The sequence below is a fragment of the Rhinoraja longicauda genome, chromosome 16 (assembly GCF_053455715.1).
Source record: "Rhinoraja longicauda isolate Sanriku21f chromosome 16, sRhiLon1.1, whole genome shotgun sequence".
Taxonomy (NCBI): Eukaryota; Metazoa; Chordata; class Chondrichthyes; order Rajiformes; family Arhynchobatidae; genus Rhinoraja; species Rhinoraja longicauda.
In genome coordinates, this window is record NC_135968.1 from 34,580,161 (window position 1) to 34,601,578 (window position 21,418).

The 21,418-nt window shown below is 41.9% G+C and overlaps 1 protein-coding gene across 2 annotated transcripts in view; it reads left to right on the forward strand.

The window, feature by feature from the left end:
* edrf1 (erythroid differentiation regulatory factor 1) overlaps positions 1 to 21,418 on the forward strand; it is a 65,688-nt gene that overhangs the window by 19,806 nt on the left and 24,464 nt on the right. For both annotated transcript variants that reach the window (XM_078413612.1, XM_078413613.1), the window contains 7 exons: positions 719 to 830; positions 2,037 to 2,184; positions 3,595 to 3,706; positions 11,984 to 12,095; positions 12,992 to 13,261; positions 13,819 to 13,890; positions 18,703 to 18,853. In XM_078413612.1, coding sequence (XP_078269738.1) covers positions 719 to 830; positions 2,037 to 2,184; positions 3,595 to 3,706; positions 11,984 to 12,095; positions 12,992 to 13,261; positions 13,819 to 13,890; positions 18,703 to 18,853 — 977 coding nt within the window. The remainder of the gene's footprint in view (positions 1 to 718; positions 831 to 2,036; positions 2,185 to 3,594; positions 3,707 to 11,983; positions 12,096 to 12,991; positions 13,262 to 13,818; positions 13,891 to 18,702; positions 18,854 to 21,418) is intronic.

Consider the following 21,418-nt stretch of genomic DNA (forward strand, 5'->3'; position numbering starts at 1 on the left):
TGGGGATGGCAATGGCAGATGAAATTTAATCCTGACATTGTGAGGTGACCATTATGAAAGGGTGGACACTGGCAGGACACAAAAACTAAATGATAGGGCTCTGGGGAATATTAATGAACAGGGAGCCCTTGGGGTACAAGTCCATGGGTACCTGAAAGTGGCAACACAGGTGGAACAGGTGATGAACCAGACTACAGATGCTTGGCTTCATCAGCCATGGCGTAGAATACAATAGATGGTGTATTGTTTGCAATTTTAGAAAACATTAGTTAGGCCACACTTGTTATTGTGTGCAGTTGTGATCACCACAATTTAGCAAGGATGTGATTTAGTTTAGTTTAGAGATACAGCGTGGAAACAGCCCTTTTGGCCCACTGGGTCAGGGGCCGACCAGCGATTCCCGCACATTAACACTATCCTATACCCACAATTTTTACATTTAACAAGCCAATTAACCTACAAACCTGTACGTCTTTGGAGTGTGGGAGTGTTTGGAGTATGTACCGAAGATCTCGGCGAAAACCCACGCAGGTCACGGGGAGAACGTACAAACTCCGTACAGACAGCACCCGTAGTTGGGATGGAACCCGGGTCCCATGCGCTGCATTCTCTGTAAGGCAGCAACTCTACCGCTGTGCTGCCCACTTGTGCTGGAGAAGATGCCATTATAAAAGTATTCATAAATTGTCTCTGATGCTTTATTTTTACTTTTATTTAGAGATAGCAACAAACCAATTAATATATTGACGGGGATCGATTATTGGCTAGATAATCTAATGTGCAATGTTCCAGAACTGGTCATGTGCTTTCATGTTAATGGGATTGTACAGGTAAGAACATTTTCTTCATGGTTAAAATATGTTTTTATTACAATTACCATTTTGGATGTTTTCAATTACATTTAAAGTGAGCAACTTTAGGATGCACTAAAACATTTTCATCGTTCTCCAGCAACGAGGATCCAAAATGTTGAGTACTTGTGATACAAGAATGCTCAGAATACAGGCGTTGCGCTTTCTATCATCAATATCACTTCCACGGTCTTTTTGGCATTTGGGAATTAATACAATATTGCAGATGACACAACATCTGCCACCACCTCTTGATTATTTTTTTCCTGACAGGCAATTTAGTTAACAGGGAAAAAAAAAAAATTGTGATCCATTGATCCTCAGCAGTACACTTAAAACTCAGTTATCTTTATTACAAAGATGGGGATAAAGTTTACTTCTAAAACAGGCTGGTTACACTTGTTCATAAAGCATATTATGCTTGTAATGATGCAGGATCTTGAAAGAAAACTGATCAGTTTAATGAATTGATTTTATAGATCCATTTTGAATACAGTCTGCTCCCAAAATTTGCCTTAAAACATAATGGCAACCATTCATGACATTTTCTCTATTCATTTTGGCATGGCCCTCCCACTTTCACCATTTGTTGCCGCAATTTCTTTCACACTAATTCATTTTTGCGTTTTTCTGCATCTCATTTTCAATCATGCTCAGTCTTTTCTCTTTTGCCGACTACACTTAATTTATATTGGTACTTTTCTATTTTCCTTCGTAACACCCAAATCACAATATAAATAATTTTGGAATGTTTTTATTCACTGTACAAAAGAACTTAATCTAAAATTCAATTTGTGGCAGTTCTTTTTATGCCTGTCCTAGCTTTTATGAAATATCATCAGGCATCTATTATTATTTCAGTATGCAAAGCAAGTTTTGCATCATTTGTAGAATTCATTTGAACACTTGCACAAAACTAGTCCTTGAGATTATCGAGGCTTGCTTCTACTTCAAAGATCAACCATACTTGGTCTATGGCTGATGACTTAAGAATCTTCTCTTGGCTTGATCCTTCCTTTTGAGCCTTCTTCAGTGTACGTTTTGCTCCAGAAATTGATGGCAAGTTTAAATGCCTTTCTGTTTAAAGTGTTTTGTTTTTTAAATTTTCTTCAAGTTGTGTATTCATGACATTACTCATTGTTACTATTCCAATTTTTAATTTGTCTCTATAATTTTTTTACACAGCGATATGAAATGATAAAGACAGAAGATATCCCCAATTTGGATAATTCCAGCTTCTCCACAAAAGTAGTTAAGGACATTGCTCAGAATATCCTATCATTTCTGAAGGCAAATTGTACTAAAGAAGGACATACATATTGGCTTTTTAAAGGTGAGCTTTTAGAATTATATTTGAATCTGGGATATTTTTAAAGAATATTATGCTGACGGTATCTGTTTTTGTGTTATGCATGGAGTTATATATCATTAATTTAGAATTAGCTGCTTATCATTTTCTAGCAATGTTATGGATTTTCATTTTTTGTATCCTGCATTACATAATTCTGTATAAGAAGATAACTGCAGATGTTGGTACAAATCAAAGGTTTTTATTCACAAAATGCTGGAGTAACTCAGCAGGTCAGGCAGCATCTCGGGAGAGAAGGAATGGGTGACGTTTTGGGTCGAGACTCTGTATTGACTTATTTAATTTGCATATCTCTTACCCATTGTTATTATGTGTGAAATCATTATACCTTTGTTCTTAGTAGTGAGTGAGAAGGCAAGGCTTCGTACCTATGTTTGCCTAACTGGCTTTGATTTGTTGTTTTAGGTTTACAAGTATTTGGGTTTTTTTTAAATGTTCTAATATACCTTGCCCTCGGGTCCCCTAAAGCAAGGAGAAATATAAAGCCAGGCAGAAATATAGTCATTTGATATTAACGATGGCGACCACTAATAAACATATACCATCCTTTGACCTATTTTTATTATATCATATTGGCAAAATAAGAATCAACAGTCCACTTTGTGATATTATAAGTAATAAGTGGCATTTGAAATTACAAGTGACGTGTATCATCACAATTGCAGTGCATAAGGTTAGCAAGTATACTTTAGCACAATTGGAGGATACATCATATTTTACTTGGGCTGCTTGCATGTTATTGATTTCTCTAACCCCTGCATTCTCTCCCTCTCCATCCCTCCCTCACCCTAGCCCTCTTGCTAATTTCACCATTTGTATTCCTTCATTATAAACTCATCCCAAGCCAACTATGGACCATTGTGGGCTGCACCTTTCCTGAATAATTAGTGCAGGTTCTGCTTTGTTCTGTACCTTTCCATATCTCCACTGTTCCTCTCCCTGACAGTCTGATGAAGGGTCTCGACCCAAAAAGTCACCTTTTCCTTTTCTCCAGAGATGCTGCCTGACCTGCTGAGTTCTCCAGCATTTTGTGTCAATCTTTGGTGTAAACCAGCATCTGCAGTTCCTTCATACACACATTACTTTTAATATTGCTTTGATGTATTTTATATGTTTAGGCTGTGGGCTAAGAATTTTGACATTTTACATTGAGACTTGAGGTAAATGCTATTTTGATTTGATTTTTTTGCTTAATGTAATCTTTCCATGATTTGAGTCAAACAACGTCTTTGTAGATATGATTAGTCATGCCAAATTCATCACGACATTTTACTACAATTATGGTACGTGTTTGTATCTGTTGAGAGATTTATATGATAATTGCCTTTCGGGGAAGTGAATGTTTACAGTTGTTGATGCTTTTGCCTCTTCTAGCAAGTGGAAGTGATATTGTAAAACTTTATGACCTGACAACACTTTGTGAAGAACCATCCGAAGACAAATATCAAAATCCTTTTACAATGCCTGTGGCAGTCTTACTGTACAAGTAAGTTTTTGATTCCTTCTAACTGTCTGAGACTTAACTGAAAGTGGTTTGTAACACGGAGGAGAACAATTAAAGAGGGGAACCAATATCCTGGCAGACAAGTTTGCTAGTGCTACACGCGTGGGTTTAATACGGGATCCTATGCAGGACTGAGGCAGGTGAGAGTTTGGAAGTCGTTAAGAATGGTGATGAAAGAAAATATAGTGGACAGAATAATAATTCAAGAGAAAGGCAGGGAGCAAGGAAGGACTGTTGGTTGAATTGCACATATTTTAATGTACGAGGCTTGGCAGGTAAGGCAGATGAACTCGGGCTGTGGATAGTCATATGTGACTGGGGCATTGTAGCCATTACAGAAACCTGGTTAAGAAAGCGGTAGGACTGGCAGCATAATGTTCCAGGCTACAGATTCTTCATGGGAGATGGAGGCGGGGGGTAAAAGAGGAAGGGGTATTGCTTTATTGATTGAGGATGTTATGTCAGTGGTCAGACATGATGTTACTGATGGTTTATCCAGTGAGGCTAAATGGGTACAGCTGAGGGGAAAAAAAGGGATGATCGCCTTGTTGGGAGTGTACTATAGGCCCCCAAACAGTTAATGGAAATTAGAAGAGAAAATATGCCAGGAGATTACAGGCAGCTGCAGGAATAATAAGGTTGTTGTAGTGGGGGATTTTAACTTTCCCAATATTGACTAGGAATGTCATAGTGCATAAGGTATAAATGGGGCAGAATTTGTCAAATGTGTTCAGGAAAGTTTCCTCGGGCAATTATTTAGAGTGCCCTACGTGGGAGGGGAAAATGCCTGGTCTCGTTTTAGGAAATTAAGAGGGGCAAGTGGATGAAGTGTGTGTGGATGAACATTTTGGGACCAGCGACCACTGTTCTATTAGGTTTAAGATAGTTATGGATATGGATCATAGGTGCAGGAGTAGGCCATTCGGCCCTTCGAGCAAGCACCGCATTCAATGTGATCATGGCTGATCATCCACAATCAGTACCCCGTTCCTGTCTTCTCCCCATATCCCTTGATTCCGCTAGCCCTATGAGCTCTATCTAACGCTCTTTTGAATGCATCCAGTGAATCGGCCTCCACTTCCTTGTGAGGCAGAGAATTCCATAAATTCACAACTCTCTGTGTGAAAACGTTTTTCCTCATCTCAGTTCTAAATGGCCTACCCCTTATTTTTAAACTGTGGCCCCTGGTTCTGGACTCCCCCAACATTGGGAACATGTTTCCTGCATCTAGCGTGTCCAATCCCTTAATAATTTTATATGTTTCTATAAGATCCCCTCTTATCCTTCTAAATTCCAATGTATACAAGCCCAGTCGATCCATTCTTTCATTATATGACAGTCCCGCCATCTCGGGAATTAACCTCGTGAACCTACGCTGCACTCCCTCAATAGCAAGAATGTCCTTCCTCAAATTAGGTGACCAAAGCTGCACACGGTACTCCAGGTGTGGTCTCACCCGAGCCCTGTACAACTGCAGAAGGACCTCTTTGCTCCTATATTCAGCTCCTCTCGTTATAAAGGCCATCATGCCGTTAGCTTTCTTCACTGCCTGTTGTACCTGCATGCTTAATTTCAGTGACTGATGTACTAGGACACCCAGGTCTCGTTGTACTTCCCCTTTTTCAAACCTGACACCGTTCAGATAATAATCTGCCTTCCCGTTCTTGCCACCAAAGTGGATAACCTCACATTTATCCACATTATCATGTACCCAGCTTTGTGTCCTCTGCAAATTTGCTAGTTACTTTTAATTCCATCATCCAAATCATTAATGTACATTGTAATTAGCTGCGGTCCCAGCAACACGCCTTGCGGCATCAGACTAATCACTGCCTGCCATTCTGAGCCTGACATTCTTTGTTTCCTGTCTGCCAACCAATTTTCTATCCATGTCAATACCCTACCCCCAATACAATGTGCTCTAATTTTGCCCACTAATCTCCTGTGTGGGACCTTATCAAATGCCTTCTGAACGTCCAGGTACTACATCCACTGGCTCTCCCTTGTCCATCTTATTGTTTATCCTCAAAAAATTCCAGAAGATTAGTCAAGCATGATTTCACCTTCATAAATCCATGCTGACCTGGGCCGATCCTGTTACTGCTATCCAAATACGCAGCTATTACATCTTTGATAATCAACTGCAGCATCTTCCCCACTACTGATGTCAGGCTAACTGGTCTATAATTCCCTGCTCTCTCTCTCCTTCCTTTCTTGAAAAGTGGGATAACATTAGCTACCCTCCAATCCACAGGAACTGATCCAGAATCTATGGAACATTGGAAAATGATCACTAATGCATCCATGATTTCCAGAGCCACCTCCTTGAGTACCCTGGGATGCAGACCATCAGGTCCTGGGGATTTATCAGCCTTCAGTCCCATCAGTCTACCCAACACCATTTCCTGACTAATGTGAATTTCCTTCAGTTCCTCCATCACCCTAGATCCTCTGTCCCCTAGTACATCTGGGAGATTGTTTGTGTCTTCCTTAGTGAAGACAGAACCAAAGTATATTCAATTCATCTACCATTTCCTTGTTCCCCGTAAAAAAATTCTGTCTTCAAGGGACCCACATTTGTCTTAACTAATTTTTTCCTCTTCACATACCTAAAGAAGCTTTTACTATCCTCCTTTATATTCTTGGCTAGCTTACCTTCGTACTTCATCTTTTTTCCTTTTTATTTACCTTCTGTTGCTCTTTAAAAGTTACCCAATCCTCTGGCTTCCCGCTCATCTTTGCTATGTTATACGTCGTCTCTTTTATTTTTATAATGTCCTTGACTTCACTCCTCCTACTCCTCTTAGAATCTTTCTTTCTCTTTGGAATGAAATGATCCTGCATCTTCTGGATTGTTCCCAGAAATACCTATCATTGCTGTTCCTCTGTCAACCCTGCGAGGGTCCCTTTCCAGTCAACTTTGGCTCGATCCTGCCTCATGTCTCCATAGTCCCCTTTGTTCAACTGCAATACTGACACTTCCGATTTTACCTTCTCCCTCTCAAATTGCAGATTAAAACTTATCATATTATGGTCACTACCTCCTAATGGTTCCTTTACCTTGAGTTCCCTTATCAAATCCGGTTCATTACACAACACTAAATCCAGAATTGCTTTCTCCCTGGTAGGCCCAGTACAAGCTGCTCCAAGAATCTATCTTGGAAGCACTCTACAAACTCCCTTTCTTGGGATCCATTACCAACCTGATTTTCCCAGTCTACCTGCATGTTGAAATCTCCCACAACCACCGTAACATTACCTTTGTTACATTCTAATTTTAACTCCTGATTCAACTTGCACCCTATCTCCAGGCTACTGTTTGGGGACCTGTAGGTAACTCCCATTAGGGTCTTTTTATCCGTACAATTTCTCAGTTCTATCCATACTGACTCTACATCTCCTGATTCTATGTCACCCCTCGCAAGGGACTGAATTTCATTCTTTACCAACAGAGCTACACCACCACCTCTGCCTACCTGTGTCTTTTCGATAGGACGTAGGCCCCTGAATATTCAGCTCCCAGCTCTGATCCTCTTGCAACCATGTCTCTGTAAATCCCACAACATCATACTTACCAATTTCTAACTGAGCCTCAAGCTCATTCACTTTATTTCTTGTACTTCGCGCATTCATATACAACACTTTTAATTCGGTAATAGAGACAGGGCGGGCCCAAGAGTTAAAAATTTTAATTGTGGCAAGGCCAACTTTGAACATATTAGACAGATACTTGCTCACATTGGTTGGAGCAGGTTGTTTGAAGGAAAAGGAACGTCTGGAAAGTGGAAAATGGAAAGGTTGAGCAGGCTAGCACTTTATTTCTTGGAGTGCAGGAGAATGTGGGGTGATCTTATAGAGGTGTATCAGATCATGAGAGGAATGGATAGGGTAAATGCACAGAGTCTTTTATCCAGACAGGGGAATCAAGAACGAGAACATAGGTTTAAGGTGAGGGGGAAAAGATTTTTAAGAACCTGAGGGGGCAACTTTTTTTACACTTCGGGTGGTAGGTATACGGAGCGAGCTGCCAGAGGATATAGTCGAGTCAGGTGTTATCACAATGTTTAAAAATCATTTGGGTAGGTACATGGATAGGATAGGATTAGAGGTATTTGGGCCAAACGCAGTCAGGTGGGACTAGTGGTGATAGGGCATGTTGGTTGGTGTGGCGAAGTTGGGCAAAGGGCCTGTTTCCACATTTGACTCCATCCCAAAGTATTTATAACACTTTATTGGAATTATCTAAACTAATGTCATTACCTTATTTTCCAATTTATACTTTTATATTTGGAGATTATTAACTCTTGGGTAGTTCACTATGTTTAACATTTATCTTTTCACCTGATCTTGATTCTTGTGGTAGTTTTCTTGTATGTAATGTCCTTCTATCTCAGGCAGAACAATCTAAACAAATTTAAAGAACAATAAGGCTCTTTGAAATCCATATACGGGGCCTTAATAATTATACGGGGCCTTAATAATTTGATGCTGGTTGGCTAAAAGCCTAAATTGGAGTCCAAGTTTGAGAATTATCCCTGCTCTTCATTTGCAAAACCCGTCCTGTGCATTAATATCTTTAGTGGATTAATGTATGAAAGTTTTCACACATCGATGTTACAATTATCATTGTGACATCGCAGTGTGTTCTGTTTTTTTACCCCATGTTTATCAGTTGATTTCTTGAACTCCGATTTAAACTTTAGTTATGTGAAGTGAATATCTTAATCCATGTGATTACACCTCAGAATCTAGGTAAATGACTCCACATCAATGTTCTACAATTCACAATGGAATTCAATTGCAGCTCATTATATACTTGAATTAATTCATCTACATACTAAACAGTGCAGTTAACTGGAAAGAGAGTGTAGGAAAGGTCATGTTTAAACTAATAGGGCAGGGGGATGGGAACCAATGCAAGGAGACAGAGGGCCATAAAAGAAGGACAGAAGCAAAAAGTAGGAGAAAAGAAAAACAAACCTGAAAGCTTTGTGCCTTAATGCGAGGAACATTCGTAATAAGGTGGATGAATTGAATGTGCAGTTCGTAGTGAACGGATATTATATAGTTGGGATTACGGAGATATGGCTTCAGGGTGACCAAAGCTGAGAGCTAAACTTGCAGGGGTATTCAATATTCAGGAAGGATGGACAGAAAGGAAGAGGAGGTGGGGTGGCATTGCTGGTTAAAGAGGAGATTAATGCATTACTAAGGAGAGGCATTAGCTTGGATGCTGTAGAATCGGTATGGGTAGAACTGCAAAAATAGGCAAGGGCAGAAAACGCTTGTTGAAATTGTATACAGTAGGGAGATTGGGGATAGCAACAAGCAGGAAATTAGGGATGCGTGTAGCAAAGGTACAGCGGTTATCATGGGTGACTTTAATCTACATCTAGATTGGGTCAACCAAATTGGTAACAACGCTGAGGAGGAGGAGGATTTCCTGGAATGTATACGGGATGGTTTTTTAAGCCATTATGTAGAGGAACCGACTAGAGGGCAGGCCATCCTAGACTGGGTATTGTTTAATGAGGAAGGATTAGTTAGTGATCTTGTTGTGCAAAGCCCCTTGGGCAACAGTGACCATAATATGGTGGAATTCTGCATTAGGATGGAAAGTGACACGGTTAATTCAGGGACTAGGGTCCTGAACTTAAAGAAAGGAGACTTTGAAGGTATGAGATGGGAATTGGCTAGGATAGACTGGCAAATTATACTTAAAGGTGGAGATGCAATGACAATCATTTAAAGATTGCATGGATGAATTCCAAAAATCAAGGGTTGTGTTAAATCCAAGGAAGAAACATATAAATTGGCAGAGGAAGCAGCAAACCGGAGGACTAAGGGAAATTTAGAATTCGACAGAGGACAAAGGAGTTAATTAAGGGAGAAAAAAAGAGCATGAAAGAAAGCTTGCAGGGAATATAAAAACTGACCGTGAAAGCTTCTTTAGATATGTAAAAAGGAAAAGATTAGTGAAGACAAATGTAGAGACGTGAATTTATAATGGGAGACAAGGAAATGGCAGAACAGTTAAACAAGTACTTTGGTTCTGTCTTCACTAAGGAAGACAGAAATACTCCCAGAAATACTAGTGGACCGAGGATCTTGTGGGAGGGAGGAACTGAAGGGAATCCACATTAGTCAGGAAATGGTGTTAGGTAAACTGTTAGGACTGAAGGAAGATTAATCCCCAGGGCCTGATGGTCTACATCCCCGAGTACTCAAGGAGGTGGCCCTAGAAATTGTGGATGCATTGGTGATCATTTTCCAATGTTCTATAGACTCTGGATCAGTTCCTGTGGACTGGAGGGTAGCTATTGTAACTCCACTTTTTAAGAAAGGAGGTAGAGGGAAAATGGGGAATTATAGAGCAGTTTGTCTTGCATCAGTAGTGGGGAAGATGCTTGACTCTATTCTTAAAGATGTAATAGCAGCGCATTTGGAAAGCAGTGACAGGATCGGTCAAAGTCAACATGGATTTATGAAGGGGAAATCATGACTAATCTTCTGGAATTTTTTGAGGATGTAAGAAGTAGAATGGGTAAGGGAGAGCCAGTGGATGTGGTGTATCTGGACTTTCAAAAAGCCTTTGACAAGGTCCCACACAAGAGATTAGAGGGCAAAATTAGAGCACATGGCATTGGGGGTAGGGTATTGACATGGATAGAGAACCGTTTGGCAGACAGGAAGCAAAGATTAGGAATTTACGGGTCCTTTTCAGAATGGCAGGCAGTGACTTGTGGGGTGCCACAAGGCTCGGTGCTGGAACCCCAGTTATTTACAATATAAACGATTTAGACAATGGAATTAAATGTAACATCTCCAGGTTTGCGGATGACAAAGCTGGGTGGCAGTGTGAGCTGTGAGGAGGATCCTATGAGGCTGCAGGGTGACTTGGATAGGTTGGGTGAGTGGGCAGATGCATGGCAGATGAAGTATAATGTGGATAAATGTGAGGTTATCCACTTTGATGGCAAGAATAGGAAGGCAGATTATTATCTGAATGGTGTCAGATTAGGAAAAGGGGAGGTGCAACGAGACGAGGTGTGCTTGTACATCAGTCACTGCAAGTAAGAACGCAGGTACAGCAGGCAATGAAGAAAGCTAATGGCATGTTGGCCTTCATTGCGAGAGGATTTGAGCTTAGGAGCAAGGAGGTCCTACTGCACTTGTACAGGACCCTGGTGAAACCACACCTGGAGTATTGTGCGCAGTTTTGGTCTCCTAATTTGAGGAAGGACATTATTGCTATGGAGGGAATGCAGCGTAGGTTCACTAGGTTAATTCCTGGGATGACAGGACTGACGTATGATGAAAGAATAGGTCGACTGGGCTTGTATACACTGGAATTTAGAAGGATGAGAGAGGATCTTATAGAAACATTTAAAATTCTTGAGGGATTGGACAGGCTAAATGCAGGAAAAATGTTCCCGATGTTGGGGGAGTCCAGAACCAGGGGTCACAGTTTAAGAATAAGGGGCAGGTAATTTAGGACTGAGATGAGGAAAAACCTTTTCACCGAGAGAGTTGTGAATATGTGGAATTCACAGAAGTCAGTGGAGGCCAATTCACTGGATGTTTTCAAGAGAGAGAGTTAGATCTAGCTCTTCGGGCTAAAGGAATCAAGGGATATGGAGAAAAAGCAGGAAAGGGATACTGATTTTAGATGATCAGCCATGAAATATATTGAATGGCGGTGCTGGCTCGAGGGGCCGAATGGCCTACTTCACCTATTTTTCTATGTTTCTAGTGAAAATTGTTAGGTTTATGTTAGGTTTGTGACAGCAATTTGTTTCAATTAGTTTGATTATTAAAGTAAAGTAGAATTAAACATGTGATTGGTTTGAATTTTGTATATACTTCAGAAAGGATGTTTAATAGAATGTTCTCCCTCATCTGAATTTATTTTTCTAAGATAAGCAGTACCAAGCAGCTTCTGATTGTCTTCTAGAGTTCAATCCTGTTAAGATAAGTTAAAATTGCTGCTTGTATTTTGTGGCTCTATTTCTGTAATCTGTCCATGCTACCCACCATCCACTCCACTAGATGGATTAAAACCAGACGAGCAAAGCAGAATAAATATGAAGGAAGGAGATGGGTAGAAGCATTAAGGCAAGGCCAGACTTAGGATCCAATTTATTACACACAGTGCAGTACTGTTTGAAATTTGTTTGTTGTTGAATAGTTTTTCCGCTTTGCAAATCAGTTAAGTGTACATTCACCAAAATTTGGATTAACATACGTTTTGGTTTACAGAGTTGCTAGCAACATGATGATGAAGAAAGTTCGAAACAGAAAACATTACGGTATCATAAGAATGCTCTTGTTAAATTGCATTAAATTACTGGACAAAGAAAGGCATCCTCAGGTACAAACTATATTGTTTTGTCTGATTGGACAGTGTTGACTCTGAAATTAGTTTTTTAATTGTGTCGTGGAAATAATTAGCATTCTGACATTTTAAAACAGTCATAAATGCCATTATTCTCAACATTACACGCCACACATTTGTATTCCAAGCACACGACGTTTGACTACCATTATGATGTCGTAGCAAAGAACCAGACTAGTTTCTGGTTCTTTGCTATTTTGCTATTTCCATTTTTTAAGCATCAATTGTTGTTAGCAGGTGCTTGGATCTTCAGAGACTTAAAGAGAGGCAGCTCTGGAGAAACCCACAGTTTATTTTGATGGCCTGTAGTACACTGAAAACCTACCTATGGTTCACAAAAATAGCATTGCATCAATATTTATGCAATGTTAACCTTCCAGATATTTTTCAGTGGACCTTAAAATTGATGATTTTTAGATACAATTCTAAAAGCTAGTTGGAGTTCTATTGTTTATGAGAGTAAATGAGAGAGCTTGGTGGGGATTGATTGACAAAAACATTTGCACGGCAGGTGAAACTACGGGCAGCCTTTTGGCTAAAAGCTGCTATGGAACAGGCTGGCCACTTGTAACTGGAAATGCTTCTGGATTGGCTGGCCAGGAGTTCACCCCTCTGGGACATACAGGCAGAAAGTGTGGTGCCAATGGTGTTTGAAAACTGAAAGATCTGATATAAGAAAAAAAAATCTTGATTACCAAAATGTAAGGGTGGTTAAAGGTCTGACTTTGGTTTGGAGCTTTCCAGAGATGATTGCTGTTATAATTTTGTTAATCGAAATAAATATTTTGCAAGTTCTAAAATTTATCAGCTATTGAAGGTTTTACACTTTAAATGATGCACTTACCTAATTGTTATTTCAACTAAAATTTCAGTTTGTGCAGATTATTGCTTCAGCCAATTACATGATCTCAGAACTTTTCCAACTGAATGAGCCCCCAAAACAAGATGAAAATGGATCAACCCTGAACGACAATTCTGATGATAGTTATAGTGAAGATGAGGATCTTCCAGAGGACAGTGATGATAATGGTTCATTCAGCAATGGGTCTGATCCTTCAGATGATAACAAAGCCATTGCTGTCATTAGATCTGTTGGCGAGTTGTCCGTGCCTGAAAAGTATAAATCGACACATCAGATAAAGGTATTGATTGATTAGTAGGACTGGCTGTTACAATCCCTAAGGTTTGCACTACAATTGACTGGTGTTGTTCTTGGGGGTGACCACTAGGTAATGTTGCTACCATTCAGACACATCTTCAGTTGTGTACCTCAACGTCACTGGGTGTTTCGGCCTTTTATCACAAGACACCCTCAGTCGAGGCAGGCCCACCGCAGGGTGATCAGACCTGGGTGTGTGTCTTAATGTTAGCCTCTAGATGGTCACGTGGCAGCCCAGACAGTATCTTTTCTTTTCAGCCAATTGAAAAGTATAAGCAAATTGAGTATAAGCAAATTGTTTATTGTTTGTTGCAAGGAAATGTGTATTCCAAATGTCCTGATTACTAATTAAAACTTTTTCAAACTTATTAATTAATCTTTTATCTTGTAATGAAATTTATATTATTGTCTAGGTTCTCTTAAAATAGATTTACTTAAAGTAGGAGCAAATTATATAATCCTAAATACTTTGGTTTTGAAACCAATGAGATTAATTCTAATTTAAAATCAGGATACCTGACACAGTATTTTATTTTTAAGCCCAGCTGTGCCTTTCCGGTTTGTCGTGACACAGAGGAACGATGTAGAGTTGTTCTCAATTACGTTCTGGAGGTAATTTACTAGCTTGCAGTTTTCCTTTTAACAATCGTGTTGTATAAATGCTTGCATGCTTTCATGATTGTGTTTTACAATTTTGCACATTTCCCATAATTGCTGTGTGCCAAAAAAAAGTGTGTATATGTGTGTGCATGTGTGTTTGTGTGTGTATACGTGTGTGTGTGTGTGTGTGTATATATATATATATATATATATATATATATATATATATGTGTGTGTGTGTACATACAGTGCCCTCCATAATGTTTGGAACAAAAACCCATCATTTATTTATTTGCCTCTGTACTCCACAATTTGAGATTTGTAATAGAAAAAAATCAAATGTGGTTAAAGTGCACATTGTCAGATTTTATTAAAGGGTATTTTTTAATACATTTTGGTTTCCCCATGTAGAAATTACAACTGTGTTTATACATGGTCTCCCCCCATTTCAAGGCACCATAATGTTTGGGACACATGGCTTCACAGGCATTTGTAGTTGCTCAGGTGTGTTTAATTATCTCCTTAATGCAGGTATAAGAGAGCTCTCAGCACCTAGTCTTTCCTCCAGTCTTTCCATCACCTTTGGAAACTTTTATTGCTGTTTATCAACATGAGGACCAAAGTTGTGCCAATGAAAGTCAAAGAAGCCTTCAGTTTTCTCTTCAGCATATAAAAGGCATGCTCAATTGGGTTCATATCAGGTGATTGACGGCCACTCAAGAATTGACCATTTTTTTAGCTTTGAAAAACTCCTTTGTTGCTTTAGCAGTATGTTTGGGATCATTGTCTTGCTGTAGAATGAACTGCCGGCCAATGAGTTTTGAGGCATTTGTATGAACTTGAGCAGATAGGATGTGTCTATACAGATAGGATGTGTCAGAATTCATTATGCTACGACCATCAGCAGTTGTATCATCAATGAAAATAATTGCTTCAAATCTGCTACCGTCATCCCAGTACCCAAGAAATCCCCAGTAACATGCCTCAATAACTGCCGCTCTGTGGCACTGACCAGTCGTTATGAAATGTTTCGAGTGGCTGCAAGGCATACATTAACGTCATCCCAAACACACTGGACCCCCACCGATATGCAGACAGGCAGAACCGCTCCACTGAGGATGCAATCGCTTCTGCCACCCATCTAGTCCTGTCTCACCTTGAGAATAAAAACACCTATGCACGTCTGCTGTTCATCGACTTTAGCGCAGCGCATCGACTTTAGCGCAGCGTTTAACACCATCATCCCCCAGACCCTGATAAGTAAGCTGAGCTCTCTTGGTCTGAGCACCTCAATGTGCAATTGGATTTTGGACTTTCTAAGTAACAGGACACAGATGGGCAGAGTCCACACTCGGTCATCTCTCAGTGCCACTGTGAAGACCGGAGCCCCCCAGGGCTTTGTGCAGAGCCCACTTCTGTTTACACCGCTGACCCATGACTGTGCCGCCAAACACCAGGCTAACCACATCATCAAATATTCGGATGACACCACAGTCATGGGGCTCATCACCAACGGCGATGAATCCGCCTGCAGGGATGAGGTGAGGCAGCTTGAGCTCTGGTGCAGGAGACACAACCTCTATGAATGTCGACAAGATGAAGGATATGATTGTCGATTTCAGAAGGGCTGGAGCAACCCACACCCCCCTGCAGGTTGACGGCAGGACCGTGGAGACAGTGCACAGTTTCAATTTCCTGGGAGTGCACATCACAGACAATCTCTGGAGTCAGAACACCACCTCCTCAGTGAAGAAGGCTCAACAATGCCTGTACTTCCTAAGGAGGCTAAAGAGAGTTGACCTGGGTACATCCATTCTCTCCAGGTTCTACGGATGCACCATCGAGTCCATTCTTACCTGCTGCATCACTGTCTGGCATGGGACCTGCTCAGTTGCAGACAGGAAGGCCCTGCAGCGTGTTGTGAAGACAGCCCAGCACATCACTGGGCCCAGATTCCCTGCCATCAGTGACATTTACAGAGGAAGGTGCAAAAGTAAATCCTGCAGCATCATGAGGGTCTCCTCTCACCCCTTCCAAGGTCTATTTGACCCGCTGCCTTCCGGAAGAAGGTTGAGGAGTATTAGCTGCAGAACCACCAGGTTCAGGAACAGCTTTTCCCTCAGGCTGTTCACCTACTGAACAGCCCCACCTGACTCGGGGGGCGGGGGCGTAGCACCTCACCTTGCACTCTGCACTTTATAATCTCATTTAATGTGCAATCAATAATTTACCTGCTCTCATTGGTGGTTTTAAATTCACCGTTTACATGCTTTAAACTCTAGGTTAAATGCTTTACCTTTTACCGTTTACATGCTTTAATCCCCTGTCTATATGTATTGTATTGTATTGCACTGTCTAAATGTATTGTAATAATAATAATAATGCATTACATTTATATAGCGCTTTTCATACACTCAAAGACGCTTTACAGGGATTTAAAGAACATAGGGAAGTGAATAAATAGATAAATAAGTAAACGAACAGAGAAAGGAGACAGAAGGTGAGGTGACCTTCAGTGGTTGAAGGCAGTACTGAACAGGTGAGACTTCAGTGATGTTTTGAATGTGGTGAGTGAGGAGGAGTCTCTGACGGTTTGGGGTAGTGAGTTCCATAGGGTGGGAGCAGCGATGGAGAAAGCCCTGTCCCCCCAGGATCTGAGTTTGGTCCGGATGGGGGGGGATAGGAGATTGGCAGCAGCAGAGTGGAGGGTGCAGGTGGGAGTGTGCCTGTGGAGGAGGTCAGTCAGGTAGGATGGGGCCAGGTTATGGAGGGCTTTGTAGGTCATGAGGAGGATTTTGTACTGGATTCTCTGGGGGATGGGGAGCCAGTGGAGTTTGTAAAGGACGGGGGTGAAATGGTCACGGATCGGGGTGTGGGTGAGTAGACGGGCAGCGGAGTTTTGAATGTATTGAAGTTTACTGATGATTTTTGAAGGTGCGCCATAGAGGAGGCTGTTGCAGTAGTTCAGACAGGAGGTGATGAAGGCGTGGATGAGGGTTTCTGCAGCTGTGGAGGAGAGGGATGGACGGAGACGGGCAATGTTTTTGAGGTGGAAGAAGGCTGTCTTTGTGATGTGTTTGTCGAAGGAGAGGGTTTGATCAAAGATGATTCCAAGATTCCGGATGTGAGGGGAGGTGGATACTGGGAGACCATCAATATTGAGGATGAAGTTTTGGGTGGATTTGGTGAGCGTTTTTGGACCAATGATGATGATTTCAGATTTGTTGCAGTTGAGTTTGAGGAAATTTGGTTGAAGCCAAGATTTTATTTCAGTGATGCAGTTTGTCAGTGTAGAGTGTGTGGTGGTGGAGATTGACTTGGTGGAGATGAGGAGCTGGATATCATCGGCGAAGCAGTGGAAGTTGAGACCATGACGGCGGATTAATTGACCAAGGGGGAACAGGTAGAGGATGAAGAGGAGGGGGCCAAGGACTGAGCCTTGGGGGACACCTTGGGGGAGGGGAGCGGTGGGGGATTTATAGTTGTTAATGGAGATGAACTGGTGCCTGTCAGAGAGGTAAGATTTGAACCAGGATAGGGCTGTGCCGGTGATGTTAAAGGAGGTTTCAAGTCGGGTGAGGAGAATGGAGTGATTTATGGTGTCAAAGGCGGCGCTGAGGTCAAGTAGGATGAGGATGTTGAGGTTGCCAGCGTCGGAGGAGAGGAAAAGGTCGTTTGTGATTTTGAGGAGCGCAGTTTCAGTACAGTGGTTGGAGCGGAATCCGGATTGGATAGTTTCATACAGGTTATTGGTAGAGAGGTGGTATTTGAGTTGGGAAGCTACAGCACGTTCCAAAACTTTGGACAGAAAGGGTAGGTTGGAGATTGGTCTGAAGTTGTTTGGGGTGTCAGGGTTGAGACCAGGTTTTTTCAGAATGGGGGTGACAGCAGCGATTTTGAGGGATGGCGGGACGATGCCAGTGGACAGGGAGGAGTTTATTGTTGCAGTGATAGGTGGAGAGAGAGCAGGAAGGCAGGCCTTGACAAAGCTGGAGGGGATGGGGTCCAGAGAGCAGGTGGCAGTTTTTATTCCTGTGAAGAGGTCAGAGAGGTCGGTGGTGGAGACTGGGGAGAACTGAGGCAGGGGTTGACAGGATAAGGGGGGGCAGGTGGTTTGAGGGGGAGCAGGTGCGTTGGTGGTTAAGGTGCTGTAGATGCTGTCTATTTTGCTTTGGAAGAATGAAAGGAAAGTGGTGCATTTGTCAACTGTGAATGATTGGGAGATGGTGTCCAAGGGGCTGAGGAGTTTGTTTATTGTAGAGAAAAGTGTTTTTGGGTTTCCGGAGCCAGAGTGAATTATTTGAGAGTAGTAGGTGGAGTGGGCACGGGAGAGGGCATCTTTGTAGTGCTGCAGGTGGTCTTTGCACTGTTATCCCCAGTCTATATGTTTTGCATTTGTATTGCACTATGGCCCCTGGAGGCACTCTGTTTCGTCCCATTCATTGCATGATCTGTAAGGAGTGGAATGACAAATAAACTAAACTATATATGTATATGTGTGTGTGTGTGTGTTTGACTTGCTCTACTTGGTATGATTTTTCAGAGTTTTTGAATTTTACCGGTTCAAAGTTTTACTGCTTTAGTTTTCAAAATTAATATTTTCTCTTGGTAATTGCCTTTTATATCTGGCAGCTGAGTTTTACTTGATTATGTGAATGCTAAATTTTAATTGCAATCCTAAACAATTCAAATACCTGTGAAATTATATGTACCACAACTTACTGTTACATTGGAATCCAAACAGAAATGACATTGTAATTTGATATTTATCTTTACTGTAAAAACTTGTTTTGCTGATCTTAATTATGCCAATGTTTATTTCAGGGATTGAAAGGTGTTGATGGGAGTATTAAAAAGGAAAGTGATCTCCCAGCTGCTGATCCTAGAATTCCAATCCCGCTGAAGTATGCAGATGAATCTGAATGCACAGGTCACAAAGCTCTTAAGAAACAAATTGCCCTGTTTTTAGACAAAGGTAAGAAATATTCAACCTAATGTTAAAGTTCAATCCTTGCTTTCAGACAACAAACCACATTAGACACCTTAAGAATGAAACAATGCCTTTTTATTCATGCATGCGGGTGTGGGAGAGCAACGCGAGTATGTGGTTATATACTCACTGTCCCTCGTGGTCCCACACAAAGGTCAGATACAAAGCTGCTTATTTATACCGGAGGGGAGGGGAGGGGAGGGGGGGGGGGGGGGGGGGGGGAGGGGGGGGGGGGGGGGGGGGGGGGGGGGGAGGGGAGGTGGGAGGTCCCATACCTCTATCATCACCAGCACCCTTGAAACAAAGCCCCTCGTGTTAGGACATGCCCGGACGTGCTCCCCTGTACTTATACTCTTAATCCTTTCTGGCACCAGTACTTGTCTGGATCAGACTTGTCTTTCTGAGTATAAGAAAATAACTGCAGATGCTAGTACAAATCGATTTATTCACAAAATGCTGGAGTAACTCAGCAGGTCAGGCAGCATCTCGGGAGAGAAGGAATGGGTGACGTTTCGGGTCGAGACCCTGAGCAGTTTTACTTAACAATCGGGCAACTCTTTTTTTATCACACCTCGGACCTGTTTCTTTTGTCATGCACAACATCGTAATTTCAGCTAATCCCAGCATTTTATCTTGTTTCCATATATTTCTTACCTGAGTCATTCCTCTGCAGTTCTACATCTCTTTCATTCCCTCCTTTTATCATTACATGATCACAATTAAAGTCGCCGCAAAGCACAGTGGTCGGATACATTGTATTACAAATATTAATTAAAAATAGTCACAATCTTCCTGAGATCAGAATATTTCACTAAACACACAGTTCGAGGGGACAGTAACTTGATCTTCTCAATAGCCGCATTGTCCATTCTTGGTTTTCCGATCTGTTTGCAGTCAGTCAGATATATCCAATGGGGGTGGCCTTCAACTTTCACGGCGGTGGGTGTTAGTAGCACTTGGTACGGTCCCTTCCAGTGTGGTCCCAATTTCTTCCGATCCCAGTTCCTTACCAGCACATAGTCTCCTGGTAGTATGGACTCGTCCCCGTGTTCAACTGGTAGTGGCTTCTGTGCCTCTCATACCTGGGAATGCAGGACTGATAACATAGAAACATAGAAAATGGGTGCAGGAGTAGGCCATTCGGCCCTTCGAGCCTGCACCGCCATTCAATATGATCATGGCTGATCATCCAGCTCAGTAGCCTGTACCTGCCTTCTCTCCATACCCCCTGATCCCTTTAGCAAAAAGGGCCACATCTAACTCCCTCTTAAATATAGCCAATGAACTGGCCTCAACTACCTTCTGTGGCAGAGAATTCCACAGACTCACCACTCTCCGTGTGAAGAAATGTTTTCTCATCTCGGTCCTAAAAGACTTCCCCCTTATCCTTAAGCTGTGACCCCTGGTTCTGGACTCCCCCAACATCGGGAACAATCTTCCCGCATCTAGCCTCTCCAACCCCTTAAGAATTTTATATGTTTCTATAAGATTCCCCCTCAGTCTTCTAAATTCCAGCGAGTACAAGCCCAGTCTATCCAGTCTTTCCTCATATGAAAGTCCCGCCATCCCAGGGATTAATCTGGTGAACCTTCTCTGTACTCCCTCTAAGGCAAGAACGTCTTTCCTCATGTTAGGAGACCAAAACTGCACACAATACTCCAGGTGCGGACTCACCAAGGCCCTGTACAACTGCAGCAGAACCTCCCTGCTCCTAAACTCAAATCCTCTTGCTATGAATGCCAACATACCATTCGCTTTCTTCACTGCCTGCTGCACCTGCATGCTTGCTTTCAATGACTGGTGCACCATGACACCCAGGTCACGTTGCATCTCCCCTTCTCCCAATCGGTCACCATTCAGGTAATACTCTGCTTTCCTGTTCTTGCCGCCAAAGTGGATAACCTCACATTTATCCACATTATATTGCATCTGCCATGCATTTGCCCACTCGCCTAATCTATCCAAGTCACTCTGCAGCCTCCTAGCATCCTGCTCGCAGCTAACACTGCCACCCAGCTTCGTGTCATCCGCAAACTTAGAGATGTTGCATTCAATTCCCTCGTCCAAATCATTAATATACACTGTAAATAACTGGGGTCTCAGCACTGAGCCTTGCGGTACCCCACTAGTCACTGCCTGCCATTCCGAAAAGGACCCGTTTATTCCAACTCTTTGCTTCCTGTCCGCCAACCAATTTTCTATCCACCTCAACATTGAACCCTCAATACCGTGTGCTTTAAGTTTGTACACCAATCTCCTATGTGGGACCTTGTCGAAGGCCTTCTGAAAGTCCAGATATAACACATCGACTGGTTCTCCCTTATCCACTCTACTAGTTACATCCTCGAAAAATTCTATAAGATTCGTCAGACATGATTTGCCTTTGGTAAATCCATGCTGACTTTGTCCGATGATTTCACCACTTTCCAAATGTGATGCTATCACATCTTTAATAACTGACTCTAGCATTTTCCCCACTACCGATGTTAGGCTAACTGGTCTATAATTCCCCGTTTTCTCTCTCCCTCCCTTTTTAAAAAGTGGGGTTAC